A 16,289-nucleotide genomic window follows, 5' to 3' on the forward strand; every position below is an offset into this window, starting at 1 on the left:
GAAAAACTATATTTTGCGGTTCTTGTTCTAAGTTTGAATAGGCTTCTTGAGGACAAACAGCTGGAAATACCACAGAGTAATTTCTATGCTTATACTTCTGGGGTCCACTTCGTTAAAGGCAATAAACTGGAGTAACTCCATATATTTAATTTCTGTCGAGCTCAACTTTAAGGTCAACAGGTTAAAAGCGTTAGCCAAGCCTCACTTTCCTTTAGCAACACTGCAAAGGCTCCAGGGGTAGCAGCCCTCCGGGAAAAGAAGTCCCGGGAAGTGCCGCCTCCGGGCGAGGTGGGCGGGGCAAGGGACTTCCGGTCGGAGGGAGGCGACTGCTAGTGCGCAAGCGCGAGCCTCATTTCTCGTTTTTTCTCTCTCTCTCTCTCTCTCTCTCCCCCTCCCCCTCCCTTCCCCAGCCCGAGGGGTCCTGAGGTGACAGCGCCTGGAAGTGCCACTGGAGGAGCCGGAGGAGAAGATGGACAGGGCCAGGCCTGGGCGTCGGCGTTCTTCGGCCGGTGAGGAGGAGGGCTTGCGCGAGAGCCCAGCGGACCGGGCTACCTGCGCGGCTGGCTGCCGCTCCGAGGCGCGGTGGGGAGGGCAGGAGGGAGGGCCGGAGGGAGGGAGCGGCGGGGGCGCGCGTAATGGAGAGCTCCGGGGCCCCGCGGGCAAGACCGCAGCTGTCGGAGCAGCCCGTGCTGCCGCCTGCCCCTTCTGCACCCTTTCGGTTTGCTCCCTCCTGCCGAGACGCTCTCCTTGATTGTCTGCGGCCCACGGATCTTCCCTGTTGGCCAGCCGCTGACCTGCCACGCCTTCCTCGTATTTTCACCCGCGTTCGCTCTCGCTTCCACCCACTCCGCACTCGTTCTCACTTTCCTGCGTTCCTTGGAATCCTTTCTTGCCTGGCCGGCTTTCTCCCCCTTCCCGTGGCAGCTCCGAGAGGCTGCACGGAAAGAAGGCGGGGCTTGCCGATCGCCCCGCCGTTCCTCAAGTAAATAGCCTGCTGCCTCTTTTCGTCCCAGCAGGCTCCTTTAAAATAGCGTTTTTCTTTTCCAGCCTCCTGCATCTTCCAAAAGTGATTCGAAAGTCAAAGGATTCGAAGCCGGGCTTTTGTTGTTTTATTTTTATCTCATCACATTTTTGTTTGTAATTATTTCAAAGCTTGAAACTCAAGAACCACTTAAGTTTGGTATCAAATTGATGTAGCGCTCCTCCCAGTCAAGTTGTTATATGCGTCGTTTGTTAAGTGCACATTTTAAATCCTTGAGTCAAGTCCCGTGTTCATATAAATGCAATCTAGTACATAAAACAACATCGACGAATTCATTGATTTTTTTTTTTGTTGTTGTTGTTGTTGAGAAAGGGTCTCTCTGTGTAACTCAGGATAGCATCAGATTCTCAGGCTCCCCCCACCCCTCTTGAATGCTGGGGTTACAACCATCCCGTTTTTTCTTTAGTTTTTCGAGACAGCCTTTCTCTGTGAAGCCCTGGCTGACCTGGAACTCGCTCTGTAGAGGATCCTGGCTTTGGACTCCCGAGATCCTCCATGATCCACCTGCCTCTCCCTGCTAGAGTGCTAGGAAAAGCCGCTACTGTTCAGCTCAGCCCAGCCCATTTAAAGATTTACCGTATTGTTTATTTTTGTAAAGCTAGTGTTAATAGTTCCAAATCTATTTATGTATGCCCAGGTGATGTGTCTAAAACTTTTACTGTAGAATGGAAGGAAGTGAGCAGAGATCTCTGAGGACCTGGCGTCACAGAATGGAGATCCCGAGATCTCTTCATATGCAATCGATCTTTCAATATTTTTGTCAATTTGTTTTTTATTTGGAGGGATGATTGTCACCATGCAGCTATGCAGCTCAGGAGTCTCCTGCTTCAGTCTTCCCCAGTGCTCGGGTTGTAGGTGTATGTTACCATGCCTAGCTTCTTTTCTGTGTATTTTAAAGATCCTAACTGTTCTTTGCCTTTGAAATTATAATTTTATAAGACATAAAGGTGCTTTTGTGGTGCGTGTCTCCACTGATTAGTTTTGTTTTAAGACGGGTTTGATCCCTGTCTTCAAGAAAAATGGGCATACTAGAAAAATGCAGTGTCTGGTATCGTTTGGTCAGTGGCGCCGCTGTCCTTCAATCCTAGCGCTCAGGAGGCAGAGGCAGGCAGATCTCTAGGAGGCCAATCTGGTCAACAGAGTTCCAGGACAGCCAAGACTACACAGAGGACCCCTGTTTCAAAACCAAAACCAAAACCAAACAAACAAAATATACTGTGTGTAGTTTCATTTAGAAGTTTTTTTCACCTTTTAAGATAATGGTTTTATTTTTTTCTTTGAGAATTTCTTACATAGATACAGTATATTTTATTTATTTTTATTGATTTATGAATAATACCATTCAAAATTTTCACTTCTTCCCCTCCAGTCCTAAGAGAGGTCAGGGTACCCTGCCCTGTGGGAAGTCCAAGGCCCTCCCCCCTCCATCCAGGTTTAGGAAGGTGTGCATCCAAATAGACTTGGATCCCAAAAAACCAGCACACGCAGTAGAGACAAATCCCAGTGCCATTATCATTGGCTTCTCAGTCTGCCCCAGTTGTCAGCCACATTCAGAGAGGGTCCAGTTTGATCCCATGCTCATTCAGTCCCAGTCCAGCTGGCTTTGGTGAGCTCCTATTAGATCATACACACTGTCTCAGTGGGTGGACCAACCCCTCGCGGTCCTGACATCTTGCTCATATTCTCCCTCCTTCTGCTCTTCAACTGGACCTTGGGAGCTCAGTCCAGTGCTCCGATGTGGGTCTCTGTCTCTATCTCCATCTGTCACCGGACAAAGGTTCTATGGTGATATTCAAGATAGTTATCAGTCTGACTACCGGACAAGGCACCTTCTTCTCCACTGCCCAGGGTCCTGAAGCAGGGGAAATCCCCGTGGACACCTGGGAACCCCTCTAGAGCCAAGCCTCTTGCCAACCCCAAAATGGCTCCCTTAATTAAGATATCTTCTTCCCTGCTCCCATATCTGTCCGTCCTCCATCTCAACCATCCCACTTCCCCAAGCTCTCCCCAGCCCTCCCCTTCTCCCTTCTCTCTCCACATCTCCCCTTCCCCCTACCCCACCCTTATGCTCCCAACTTTTGCCTGGTGATCTTGTCTGTATCCAATTTCCTGGAGGATCTATATATGTTTTTCTTTGGGTTCACCTTATTAGTTAACTTTTCTAGGATCATGAACTATAGGCTCAATGTCCTTTATTTATGGCTAGAATCCACTAATAAGTGAGTACATACCATATTCTTGGGTCTGGGTTATCTCACTCAGGATAGTGTTTTCTATTTCCTTCCATTTGCATGCACATTTTAGAGTTTTTTTAATGCAGAACTTTAGACATAATCTCAGTTTGATGCAGTTTCTTCTCAATAAATATGTTTCATCTTGGCTTATTACATTTGTATGTGTTAGTGTGTTATAACGAGTTATAAGCCCCCTTTTTAATTGGCAAAATCTATCCCTTTCACCTTTTATGTTCATTTATTACAGTTTATTTGATGTATATACTTTTGGAAAGGGAATTTGGGAATAAAAAGCTGCTAATCTGAAAACACTGGTATTTATGTTAGCTGTAGCTTTAGGAAAGCTCTTTTTCAGTGAATTTTGAGGTTAACTCAAATTCATAAAAGACATTGCTATTTATGTCAGTGGAGATTTTTTTCTAATGCCTCCCTTTAGAAATGTTCTTTGTGCAGAGTAATATGTAATCAGACCCATTCAAAGGTCTAATGGTTTCTAGCCTTTGTTTTTCTAGTATGCCTCTAGTTGTATAATGTGAACAGTAAAAAAATGTTGCTAAAGAAGATATTTGATTTTTCACATGTATAGTAACAGAAATATGCTGTCTTGGAACTTGCTGTGTAAAGCAGGTGGCCTCAAATCAGAGATTTGCTTGCCTTTGCTGCCCGAGTACTTGGCATATATAAAGGCATATACCCCATGCTCAGTCTTTTTTTTTTTTTTTTTTTTTTTTTTTTGTTTTGATTTGTTTTGTTTTCGAGACAGGGTTTCTCTGTGGCTTTGGAGCCTGTCCTGGAACTAACTCTTGTAGACCAGGCTGGCCTCGAACTCACAGAGATCCACCTGCCTCTGCCTCCCGAGTGCTGGGGTGAAAGATGTGCACCATCATCGCCCAGCCATGCTTAGTCTTAAAATATTTTTGTTTTCATTTATGTATTTTATATCAACTTACTTAGTTAGTGTGTGAGTGCTCTGTCTGCATGTATGCTTTTATTTCAGAAGAGGGCATCAGATCCCACTATAAATGTTTGTGGCCCTCCATATGTTTGCTGGGAATTGAACACAGGACCTCTGGAAGAGCAGTCAGTGTTCTTAAGCACTGAGCCACCTCTCCAGGCCCTGGAAGCACTTCGTAGCAGAGTAATATTACCCCCTTTTATCATGACCCAGTTTTCTTGACTTTGTTTTAGCAAGAATCTTTGCTGCATCACCTGAGGGTCATGTACTCAGAAAACCAGTGATCCAGTACGGTCTTCAGACTCACTTGCTCGTGGCTTCAGTTTGCTCCGAGATCTAGTTGCAGTATCTGAAGATGAGGTTGGTGGACTCACCAACTTGGCCGAACTGCACCCTTAGCCTGAGTGCACTAAGAACTCGACAAACTTAATAGCCTTTTTGTTTGTTTGTTTGTTTTTTGAGACAGGGTTTCTCTGTAGCTTTGGAGCCTGTTCTAGAACTCACTCTGTAGACTAGGCTGTTCTCAAACTCACAAGTCTCTGCCTCCCAAGTGCCATCACCACCCGGCTAAGAACTTTACAAACTCTAATTCTTTCAAAAACCCTTACAAGTGTCTTACTATTTTTGATTTATAGATGGAACTGAGATTTAGGAACCATAAGCATCTGTTAGTGAGAACTAGTGTTAGAAACAGGGTCAGGATTAAAAATCTGGTCTCTAAACCAGGTGGAGGTGGCATATGTTTTTAATTCCAGCACTTGGGAGGCAGAGGCAAGTGGATCTCTGTGAGTTCGAGACCACCTTGGTCTACAAGAGCTAATTCCAGGACAGGTTCCAAAACTACAGAGAAAGAAACTCTGTCTCAAAAAACCAAAAAAAAAAAAAAAAAAAAAAAAAATTAAAAAAAATCTAGTCTCTAAATTCAGTATATATAGCTTTAAAGATTTAAATTGTTTTAATGCCATTATAGACTAATTAGTCCTAGTTTAGAAAAAATTCCATGGCTATAAAACAACTAGTTTGGATTTAAAACGAAGCAAAAGCCTTCAGAATTTTGAAATTCTTTGTGTGCTCCTGTACATTGTGGCTCATTAGGAAAGTGGCTTTCAAGTGAGGGTAACAGAGAAGGGCTGAAGGGAGGAGAGGAAGGGGGAGAAACTGATAAAATTCCATGTCATTTAAAAACAAAAAATAAGCAAGTGGCTGAGGACTGGTGAGATGGCCCAGTGGGTAAAGATGCTTGCTGCCAAGACTGACACATGAATTCACATGGCGGCAGGAGAGAGACAACTACTGGTCATGTTCTTTGACCTCCACGTGAGCACTGGATTATGTATGACCTACCCTCCCCCAATAAATAAATGAAAAAGTAGCTGAGTGCTTCCTGATTTCTTCTTCAATTCCATTTCAAGAGATTAGTGTACCATGTGCATCAGTTGGTCCAGGTGATGTCTCTGCTTTTCATTATTGGAACTGTATTGTGACCTGGACCAGCCAGTTGTTCTTTAGTGACAGGCTCCTAAGGTGGAAAATCAAGGAATGAGAAGATAAAGAAGATTGGAAAGCTGGAATCAGAAGGTCTTATACAAGCTGTGTCTTAGGCTAAGCAAGTTTTAAGAAGTACAGTATCTTTTTTTTTTCCTGGTTTTTCAAAATAGGGTTTCTCTGTGTAACAGCCCTAGCTGTCCTGGAACTTGCTCTGGGGACCAAGCTAGCCTTGAACTCACAGGGCTCTGCTTTCCTCTGCCTCTCAAGTACTAGGATTAAAGGCATGTGCCCGGCAGAAATACAGTATCTTATGTACAGTTTGTAGGGAAAAATGGGGCAGAGTTAACAGAAAACCATCATACAGTGGGATGAAGTCAGTAAGAAGCTAATCAAGCAGTTTTTCAGAGCACAAGATATCTCAAGTGTATTACAGACAAGCTCAAGGGATTGGGACTGATAACTGCAGCCCTTTAAGGAGGGAAAAGTTGAGTTCTCAGGATCTGGAAAACAGCAGTTTCCCCAAGGTCCTGGCCCTAGGCCATTATAGGCCTTGCTAAGCATATAATTTGTTTTAGACAAGGGACAAGTTGGAGTAGAGAAGCAAAAGACTAAAAAGAAAAGATAATAAAGATTGTTTGGGAAGGGAGTAGGGAAGGGGTCAGTGGAGAGGAAAATTTTAAAGACATCAGGTAAACTGTGTGTATATGTGTGTGTGTATATATTAACTAGCTTATATGTTATCAACTAGCATATATATATATATAAAACAAGCTTACCTGATATATATATATATATATAAGTATCTATATATATATCAGGTAAGCTTGTTAATATGAGGCTAGAGTTAGGGGAATGGAGTAGAATGGGGAAAAATGGATAGAAGATGAATATAGATACAGTTTGAGAAGTTAATACCATGAAATAGGTAAGGTATTATGAAAAGGGAGTTTTTAAATCTGAACTCAAGAATAGGAGATCATATAGGGATTAATAAAGGAATAAGTAATTTCAGAGTTTTAAAATGGGAGTTTGCATCTGGGTGTGGTGGTGCCCGCCTTTAATCTCAGCATTTGGGAGGCAGAAGCAGGCTAGCCTTGTCTACAGAGTGAGTTCTAGGACAGCCAGGACTACACAGGGAAGCCCTGTCTTGGAAAGAAAAAAAAAGTGAGTTTGCAGTAGTTGGGGTAAGTGCTTGGAGAAAAATAAGTTTAGTTTATCTTTGGGTAAGATGATGTGTGAGGATGTGAATTCAGGGGAAGTGGGAAAGTTGAGGGGCCAAAGGAGGAGGGCTCACAGGCATTGTACTCTCCAATTCTTCTTTAGATATTGTCCTTCACGACACATACTAGCACACTGTTGAATGTAGTAGGAGGAGCGGCCCTACTAGCTTATACCCAAAATAATCACACAGAAACTGTATTCATTTAAATTACTGCTTGGCCCATAAGCTCTAGCCTCTTATTGGCTTACTCTCACATATTGATTCAACCCATTTTTAATAATCTGTATGTCATCATGAGGTCATGGCTTACTGGGAAAGATTCAGCGTGTCTGACCTGGTGGCTGGCTCCATGGCGGCAATCTCTCTCTGCTTTCCTCCTCCCAGCATTCAGTTCTGTCTTTCCGCCTATCTAAGTACTGCCCTATCAAAAGGCCAAGGCAGTTTCTTTATTTAAATAATGAAAGCAACATAAATACAGAAGGACCTCCTATACCAGTTGAATGAGAGGTTCAGCAAATTGATCAACAATTCAGATTGGTTCAACAATTCAAAAAAATTAATTGAAGCTAGTTTTTGGCACACACTTTTATTTAATCCCAGTACTGTGCAAAGGCAGATCTATGTTAATTCTAGGCCACCCTGGTCCACATAGTGAGTTCCTGGACAGTCAGCCAGGGCTAAATAATAGACCTTGTCTCAAAAACAAAAAACCAAACCAAAACAAAAAAACCAAAACCAAAAAGTTGGGTGAAATTTTTAAAATTCTAATCGTGAAAGTTGAAATAGAGATGTGTAGTTCAGAATAAGCAAGAGAGGCCTTCATTGTTGAGTGAGTTGATTGAGGGGAGTTAGTGTTTCATAGTAATGAAGAGGAAAGCTATGAACCGAGAACGAGAGTCCTAGGACCTGGTAGATTGAGCTGTAATAATTGTCACAAATCTGGGTGAGGGAAGATACTGAGTTGATGGAAGTTTCATAATGTGAAATTAGTATATCTATACAGGGTACATGATTTGATACATGTATATAATATGATTTGTAGTTATCAAATCTGAATAATAAAATTTTTTTATCTTTTCAAAGATTAGCCATTTTTACATGTTGGGAATTTGGTACTGCTCTAGTCATTTTGAAAATTTAGATTGTTTTAAATAGTAATTATCCCACTGCATTGTGAAAACAAAAAACCCCAAACAAAACAATACGCCCCTCCCCCCCCCAAAAGGAAACCAAATTAGTTGGCTGGAGAGATGGCTCAGCAGTCAAGAGTACTGGCTGCTCATCCAGGGGACCTGGATTTGATTTCCAGCATCCACATGACAGCTCATAACTGTCTGTAACTCCCGGTCCATGGATTCTTAAGCCCTCTTTTGGCCTTCTTGGGCACCAGGCATATATATGGTATACAGACATATGTACAGGCAAAACACTCTTACACAGAATAAAACAAACAAAATGAGCTAATTCCTCCTCTATATTTTGGAACTTCTGTTATTTTGAGACAGCTCTCACTATATAGTTCTGGCTGTCCTAGCTGTAGATGTGACTGACCTTGAACTCAGATCTGCCTCCCAAGTGTTTGCCACCACGTCACGCAAGCCAAGAGACCCAGGTCAGTCTTCAGAGGCCACCATAAGATAGGTTCCACAAGGTTGTCCTCCAAACTCCCACCTCCTCGTGACTCCATCTTTTCCTCTCTACCCACATAATTTTGTTGCTGCTGCCCGTCTTCCTTTGCCCATGGAATACAATTTGTGTTGCCCCAATACTCTTGGGTGTGGGGCCCTCCCCCTACCAATTGTCACACCTTTAAAGAAAATGGATTATCTCTCTCCCATTAACTGTCGATTGTCACTAGTTCCTCAGCTCGGAATGAGACTTGGTGATTACCTTCCTCTTCCATGCTGGATTTGTGTCTGGCTTGCACTTGCATGGGTTGTCTTCTCTGCACCTTGACCAGTTGTGGGTCTTTGTAATCACTGTCTACTGCAAAAAGGAGCTCCTATGATGTGGGCTGGGAGATGTACTTGTCTATGAGTATATGATAAGTCAGGAGGGGTTTAATACTGTGTTCCTTTAGCATAATATTAGTAGTAGGTTCTCCCCTAGGGCCTATCAATTGTCTAACCCTGGGTTCCTGGCCCAGATAATGGTGTCCAGGGATGGGTTCCATCTTAAGGAGAGGCTCATAAAACCAGTCAGCAAGGTCTTCCCATGGTATTCCAGTCATTATTGTCTTGTCAGGCTAGTTGTCCGTAGCTCACAGAATATAGTGGGTAAGGTCATTGATTCCCTTTCTTTTCCAATAATGAGCACAACACTGTCCAGTACTGTGAAAGCCAGTCTGTGGGGATAAAGCTCTAGTTACAAGATTCTTCCTATTTGCATGCCCTTCTTGTATAGTCACCATGTAGCTCAAGAAAAAAGAACTCCTCTTACATCTTATCAGACTTAATTTGTACGCTTCCCCAGTTACTATCCCCTTTATTCTCCCTCTGTTGTTCAAAATAGTATTATCATAGAATTGTTTGAATCATAAAATTTCACAGTTGTGCATCTGATTTCCGTGGAACAGAATGTCTGATATGTATCCATATGGCACTTAGAAGTAACTCATGGTCTTTTATTACTCAGCAGCTCTCCTTGGTACAAATATGTTTATGCATATTACTAGTGGGAGATAATTTGGGTTATTTCTAGTTTTTGGTTATTAACAACAAAGATAGCATGAACATTCTTATTTCTCTTGGTTATTTATCTAGAAGTACAATTGTTAGGTATTGAGTGCAGGCAGGTGAATATCTAACTAGACACTGGCAAAGCAGATACACGCATTTAACTTACTGGCAGAGTCTTTTCTCTCACCAATATTTAGTAATGTTAATCTTTTAAATTTTATTTATTGAAAGTTATGAATTTCCATGTCATTTTAACTGTCATTTCCCTAGTGGTTGTGTCTTGATTATTTGTGTGTGTGTGTGTGTGTGTGTGTTTGTATCTCGAAATGCTTACTCAAGGCTTTTGTTTAACTTAAAGATTGAATTTTATTGTACTTATTCCTTTTTCTCCCTTTCTTCTTCTTTCCCGCTTTCCCCTGTCTTGCTAGCATGTGTTCTGCTGCAAGTACATGCCCTAACCCAGGGAGTTCCTTGTATATACTGCTTATGAGTTCTTTGACAAGTAATATACTAGAATTTGTGCTCTAGTATGAGACTTTGCTCTTTACTGTCGTAATGATGAGTTCTGCTAAACCAAATTTTTAATTTAAATGAAGCCCACTTTATTGATCTTTTATGGTAATATTTGTGTACTATTTGAGAAATCTTTGCCTCCTCTAAGGCTTTGAAGATATTCTAGTTTTTCTTGCATAAACCTTGTTTTATCTTTGACACTTAGAGGTATGACCCATTTGTAATTAGTTTTTTTTTTAAATTCCATTTGGTTATCACATTGTTTTCCTGGGTCTGATGTGATACTTACTATGCAAACATAAGGATTTAAGTTCAAATTTCCAACATCATCATAGAAAGCCTATGCACCTGTAATGCTAGCGTAGAAGCTGTGTGCACCTGTAATGCTAGCAATTCTTGTGGATAGAGACTGGAGGATCATGGGTTCGCTGGCTGCTGGCCCCATTCCAGGATCAGTGAGAGACCTAGCCTGAAAGAATAAGACAGAGAGCAACGAACAGGACACCTGATGTCCTCCTGTTCTCCCCACATATGCAAGGATGTGTGTAACCTGCACACATGTCTGCATACATGCAGACACCCCACATGTCCACATACATGCACTCAAATGTACAACCCCCCCAAATTGCTTCATGAGTTATTGGAAAAATCATCCATTTATTACTGAACTGTAGTAATATGTCACAAGTAGATGGCTTGGTGTTATGTATGTATGTGTATACCACCATTCGCTCTTATTTTTGAGTAGGATCTCACCATTAGCCCTGGCTGTCCTGGAACTTGCTATGTAAACCACCAGGCTAGTCTTGAACTCATAGAGTTCCATCTGTCTCTTCCTACTGAGTGCTAGGATTAAAGGTGTGTTCTACCATGCTATGGGTTGTAATTGCTAAAACATCTTGGATTGTGTCTGATTTGTTCGATGTTATTTATATTCATTGCTTATCACAGTGAGGAGCACATGATAGCCATTAAGTAAACATTTGCTGTTTGAATGTGAGAATTCATATAAGAAAACCCACAGGAAGTCTGGAAAATGTTGATGAGTAAAGAGTTAAAGTATTTCTGTCTGTGCAGCATGTGTGTGAGTGTGATAGAGCTTGAAGGAAATATTTTTGTAGAATACTGCCAACATCTAGATAATCCCACCTCTGCTTTCCGTCATAAGAATTTTCCAAATCATCTGAAAATTTCTTTCTTTTTTTTTTTTTTTTTTGGTTTTTCGAGACAGGATTTTTTTTGTGAAATTGCTGTGTCTGTCCTCTGTCCTGGAACTCTCTATGTAGACCAGGCTGGCCTCGAACTGACAGAGATCTACGTGCCTCTGCCTTCAGAGCACTGTGACTAAAGGCATGCACATTCTTTCTTTTTAAATTGTCCTCATGCATATGTTTACTGGAGATACTTTTGGCAGTCTGTTACACTGACACATGACAAACTTTTGGCTCTTTAGGATAGCCCTTTAGTGTCTGTAAAATATCAGTGTATTTTAATTGTAAATAAGGGATAGATATAAAAGGATCATATTCATTGAATTGTCATTTAGATGTTAAATAATAATTTTTATTATGTCTTTGGTTTTTGTAGAGATTGTCACAGAGGGAAAAAGAAAAAAGTCATCATCACCTGATTTACAGGAGGTATGTGTTAATGTGTTTATCCTCTTTGAAATCTCTGAGACCAATAACATTTTGCTATTTCTTTTATATATTATATATTATTGTATATGTACATATTATATATGTATATAATTGTATATTATTTTGTTTTTTTCCAGACAGGGTTTCTATGTGTAACAGTCCTGGATGTCCTGGAACTAGCTTTGTAGACCAGGCTGACCTCAAACTCATAGAGATCCACTTGTGTCTGCCTCCTAAGTGCTGGGATTTTCCCCTAAAACACTGATTAAAGTTTAATAGTATATTTTTAATTATACTAAAAGGATCTGAGCAGTGGTGGCCCATGCTTTTAATCCCAGCACTCGGGAAGCAGAGGTAGGTGGATCTCTGTGAGTTCAAGGCCAGCCTGGTCTACAGAGTGAGTTCCAGGACAGTTAGGGCTACACAGAAAAACGCTCCTCAAAAAATGAAAAAGAGAAAAAAAGAGATTTTTTAAACTTATTTATTCTATAAGCCAAAACTAGCAAAAACAATTTTGATTTTTACTTATATAATAAGTTTTTAAGATCATCTTTTAATTAATTTATTTTTCTTTAGATTTTATTTATTTATTATGTATACAGTATTCTGCCTATATGTATGCTTGCAGGCCAGAAGAGGGCACTAGATCTCATAGATGGTTGTGAGCCACCATGTGGTTGCTGGGAATTGAACTCAGGACCTTTGGAAGAGCAATCAGTATTTTTAACCACTGAGCCATCTCTCCAGCCCCAATTTCATTATTTAAAAAAGTGTGGCTTTCCCTCCCCTGACATTTTGTGATTTAAGTGTAATAATAACCTGTTTACATAATGATTATTTATTAGATAAGTTTTGTTTTTCTTTTATCTACCCTTTTTTATATGTATAACTGGAAAAATGTTTATTCTGTGGGTTTTTTTTTTTTTGAGACAGGGTCTTACTATGTAGCTGTCTGAGTACCATGTAGACTGGATTGCCTTAAACTCACAGAGATCTGTAGTTTCCCAAGTGCTGGAATTAAAGACATGTGCTACCATGCCTAGCTACATGCTTATCTTTAATTTAGAACATTTTTTGTTATGCAGTTGTAGGATTTGGCAAATGGAGGGTGATGAGAGGAATTCAAGAGTGTCTATCTAGATGACCATGTAGGGAACTTTGCTTTAGATATTGCTTTTCATTGGCTTACTTAAATCTGCAAGGGGTACTTTCTCTATCTAAAATGTTGGAGTCAAATTAAGTTAAGTGGATGATAGAGATAAGTTTTTTTTTTTAATTACCAGATCAGATGATACTGCCATATCTAGTGACTCAGTTCACTCAGTTCATTGTCTGTTGCTGGATCAGGATACTCAAGACTGTAATTTGTACAGAAAAGAAGTGTTGGGCCAGTGAGATGGCTCAGTGAGTAAAAGAGAACAAGTGTGTTCTGTTCATGAGATTGGAGTGCTAATGGCATTTGTTTGTCTTCTGGTGAGAACCTTGTACAGCTTCATCTCATGACAGGAAGTGGAAGGAAGGATAAGCAGGCTGGAGACAGGAACTTGAGAGAGATTAAGGGGAGAGATCCAGAATTTCATTTCCTTTCCTTTCCTTTCCTTTCCTTTCCTTTCCTTTCCTTTCTCCTTCCTTTCTTCCTTCCTTCCAAATTATTTCTCTGTGTAACTTTGGCTTTCCTGTAATGTTATAAGGAGACTGCTTGTTTGTTTCTTGGCCACCCAGACTCCTGAAATAACCACACAGAAACTATATTAATTAAATCACTGCTTGGTCCATTAGCTCTAGCTTCTTATTGAATAACTCTTATATATTAATTTTACCCACTTCTATTAATCTGTGTATCACCACGAGGCTGTGGCTTACATGGTAAAGTTCAGGCGTCTGTCTGTGGCAGGACTACATGGCTTTTTTCTGACTCCACCTCCTTTCTCCCAGCATTCAGTTTAGTTTTCTCTTGAGCTGAGAAGTTTGAGGCTAGCCTGGGTGACATATTCATAGTTGTCAGTTAATACATTGCTGTCATATTTTCTTTCCTGAATTTTTTTCCCCTTTCCTCCTTTGCCGTTCACCATTTTTCACAGTGTTTAGGGTTGAACCCAGAGCTTTGAAAGTGTTGAGGAGGTACTCTTTCACTAAGCCACACCCTTTTCCCATAGTCTGCTCTGTAGATATATGACATTTTTTACTTCCAAATAACTTTGACTCAGAAAATTTAAAGAAATTGGGCAGAATTTCTATGTATTATTCAGTTTCTTCTGCTGCTAATATCTTAAATAATGACTGTATGATTATCAAAAATAAGAAAATTAGCCTTGATGTAATAACCTATAGATCCATTCCAAGATTCTCCACTGTGTTTATTTGTTATGCCTCCTTAGCCTTGCTGCTTTTATAGCCATGACACTTTGGAAAAGTACTAGATAATTTGTGTAGAATGTTCCTCAACCTGTATGGACGTGTGTGTGTGAGTGAGTGTGTGTGTGTGTGTGTGTGTGTGTGTGTGTGTGTGTGTGTGTGTGTTACTGTTGATGATGTCAGCCTGATTATTTGGTTAAGGCAGTATCTCTTGCTTATTCCCCTGTATGGTTACTCATTTTCTCCTTATGATTTATAGGTATCTTGGCCAAACTGCAACTTAATACAAGGTGGTGCTGGATCCTTGCTCAGTATTTTGGCATCTGCTAGTGGATCTTGGTTGAATTCTTTTGTTGATTTTTTTCTATTTCCTTTATCACCTTTTGGCCAAGATCAAATATAGTATATATCTTCCTTATTCCTTATTTATCTCTTAATGGGAATTTCCCTGTAAGGGAGAGCTGTCTTTCCTCAACTTATTTATATCAAGTTGTTCTCAGATACTTACTTCCTTCTATAATCTATTGTTGTTGTCAAAGTTTTCCAGTTTTAGCCATAGGGTATCTTTCAGATTGGCTCCTGTGTGTGTATATATATCCATCTGTATGCGGATGCACATGCAGAGAGAACATGTGCACACATGTATGTGGAGGATACCCTCAAGTGCCATTCCTCGGGCATTTGCTTCCACCCCTCATTTGTTGATAGGTTATCTTGTCCTAGAACTTGAGAAGGAGGCAGGATTGGCTGCCCAGTGAACTTCAGGATCTGTGGGTTTCCACCTCTCTAGTGCTAAGATTACAAGTGTGAGCCACCATGCACACACATACACACATATATGTATATAATGTATATGTATTTGTACATGTATATACACATGTATATGTTTAATGTGAATTCTTGGCATTGAATTCAGGTTCTTGTTCTTTCAAAATAAGTAGTTTTACTGACTGATCTGTTTCCTTAGCCCTCCTCAACTCTTTGACATGGTGTTATTATTTTGGGGGGAGTGCTTTCTCTCCACCCCTCTCCTCTGTTCTGCTCTGCTCTCATCTCCCTCATCTCCCTCCCCTTCCCTCAAACTCACAGAGATCTGCCTGCCTCTGCCTCTCGAGTGTTGAGATTAAAGGCATGAACTACCACAGCTTGGCTTTTTTCTCAGTATTTTAAGAAATGATTTTGACTTTCAGGTTGCTAATTTTGTTAGTTAGACTATTGTTGTGACACACTTATGAGAGGAACAGTTTAAAGGAGGAAAAATTTAATTTTGCCTCATAGTTTCAGAGATTTTGGACACTGCCTTTAGGCTATCACAAGGCAGAAACATCATGGAGGAAGGCCACTGTTCACTTCAAGGCAACGAGGAAGTGAAGGCGAGTAACAGAAGTGGTCCAGAGCCACAATAACATGCTTCAAAGGCGTGACCCAGTGAGATAGTTCTTAACTTTCCTCCGCTTTCCAGTCTATTCAGATTTTGACCCCATTAGTCAGCCCTCATGGTTTGATCTCTGGAAGCACCCTCATAGACACTCAGATGTGCTTTACCATCTCAGTGCAGTGCAAGTGTCTTTCAGTCCAGTTGACCACGAGACCATCCATCACCCTTACCTTGTGTTCTCTGCCTAAGCCTTGGAAACCAATTATATTTTCAGGGAATTCTGGCTCTCATTATTTTTGTTTGTTTTTGTTGTTTTTGAGACAGAGTTTCTCTGTGTAACCTTGGTTGTCCTAGAACTAGCCTGTAGACCTCGAATTCAGAGATCCGCCTCTCTCTGCCTCCCAAGTGCTGGGATTAAAGTCGTGTGTCATCACTTCCAGCCATTTTTTTTTTAAATTGAATTAAAATTAAAAGAATTACATTTAGAAATCCAGATCTAGGACGGCACTACATATTTGGTACTGGAATGGTTCCAGGCATTGTCCGTAGTCAGACCTAGAAATTACGTACTCACTTGCATTAATTCCTCCATCTCTCTTACTCTCGTTTCTTTCTCTCTGTGCAAATACGAGAAAATGAACTCACTATTGAGACTGCAGATTCCAGTCTAATACCACTAGTCATAGTCTAGCTTTCCTTTTCCCTCATCTTTAATATTTTGTCTATTATCAACACTTTCTTTTTAAAAATATTATTGAGGGGGCTGGAGAGGTGGCTCAGTGGT

General features: G+C 40.8%; 1 protein-coding gene across 5 annotated transcripts in view; it reads left to right on the forward strand.

The window, feature by feature from the left end:
• Positions 1 to 327: 327 nt before the first annotated feature.
• Positions 328 to 16,289, forward strand: part of Senp7 (SUMO specific peptidase 7) — a 104,512-nt gene continuing 88,550 nt past the window's right edge. For all 5 annotated transcript variants that reach the window (XM_038344866.1, XM_038344867.1, XM_038344868.1 and 2 more), the window contains exons 1-2: positions 328 to 509; positions 11,720 to 11,772. In XM_038344866.1, coding sequence (XP_038200794.1) covers positions 470 to 509; positions 11,720 to 11,772 — 93 coding nt within the window. In that variant the 5' untranslated portion in view covers positions 328 to 469. The remainder of the gene's footprint in view (positions 510 to 11,719; positions 11,773 to 16,289) is intronic.

This window comes from Arvicola amphibius, chromosome 10 (assembly GCF_903992535.2).
Source record: "Arvicola amphibius chromosome 10, mArvAmp1.2, whole genome shotgun sequence".
Classification (NCBI taxonomy): domain Eukaryota; kingdom Metazoa; phylum Chordata; class Mammalia; order Rodentia; family Cricetidae; genus Arvicola; species Arvicola amphibius.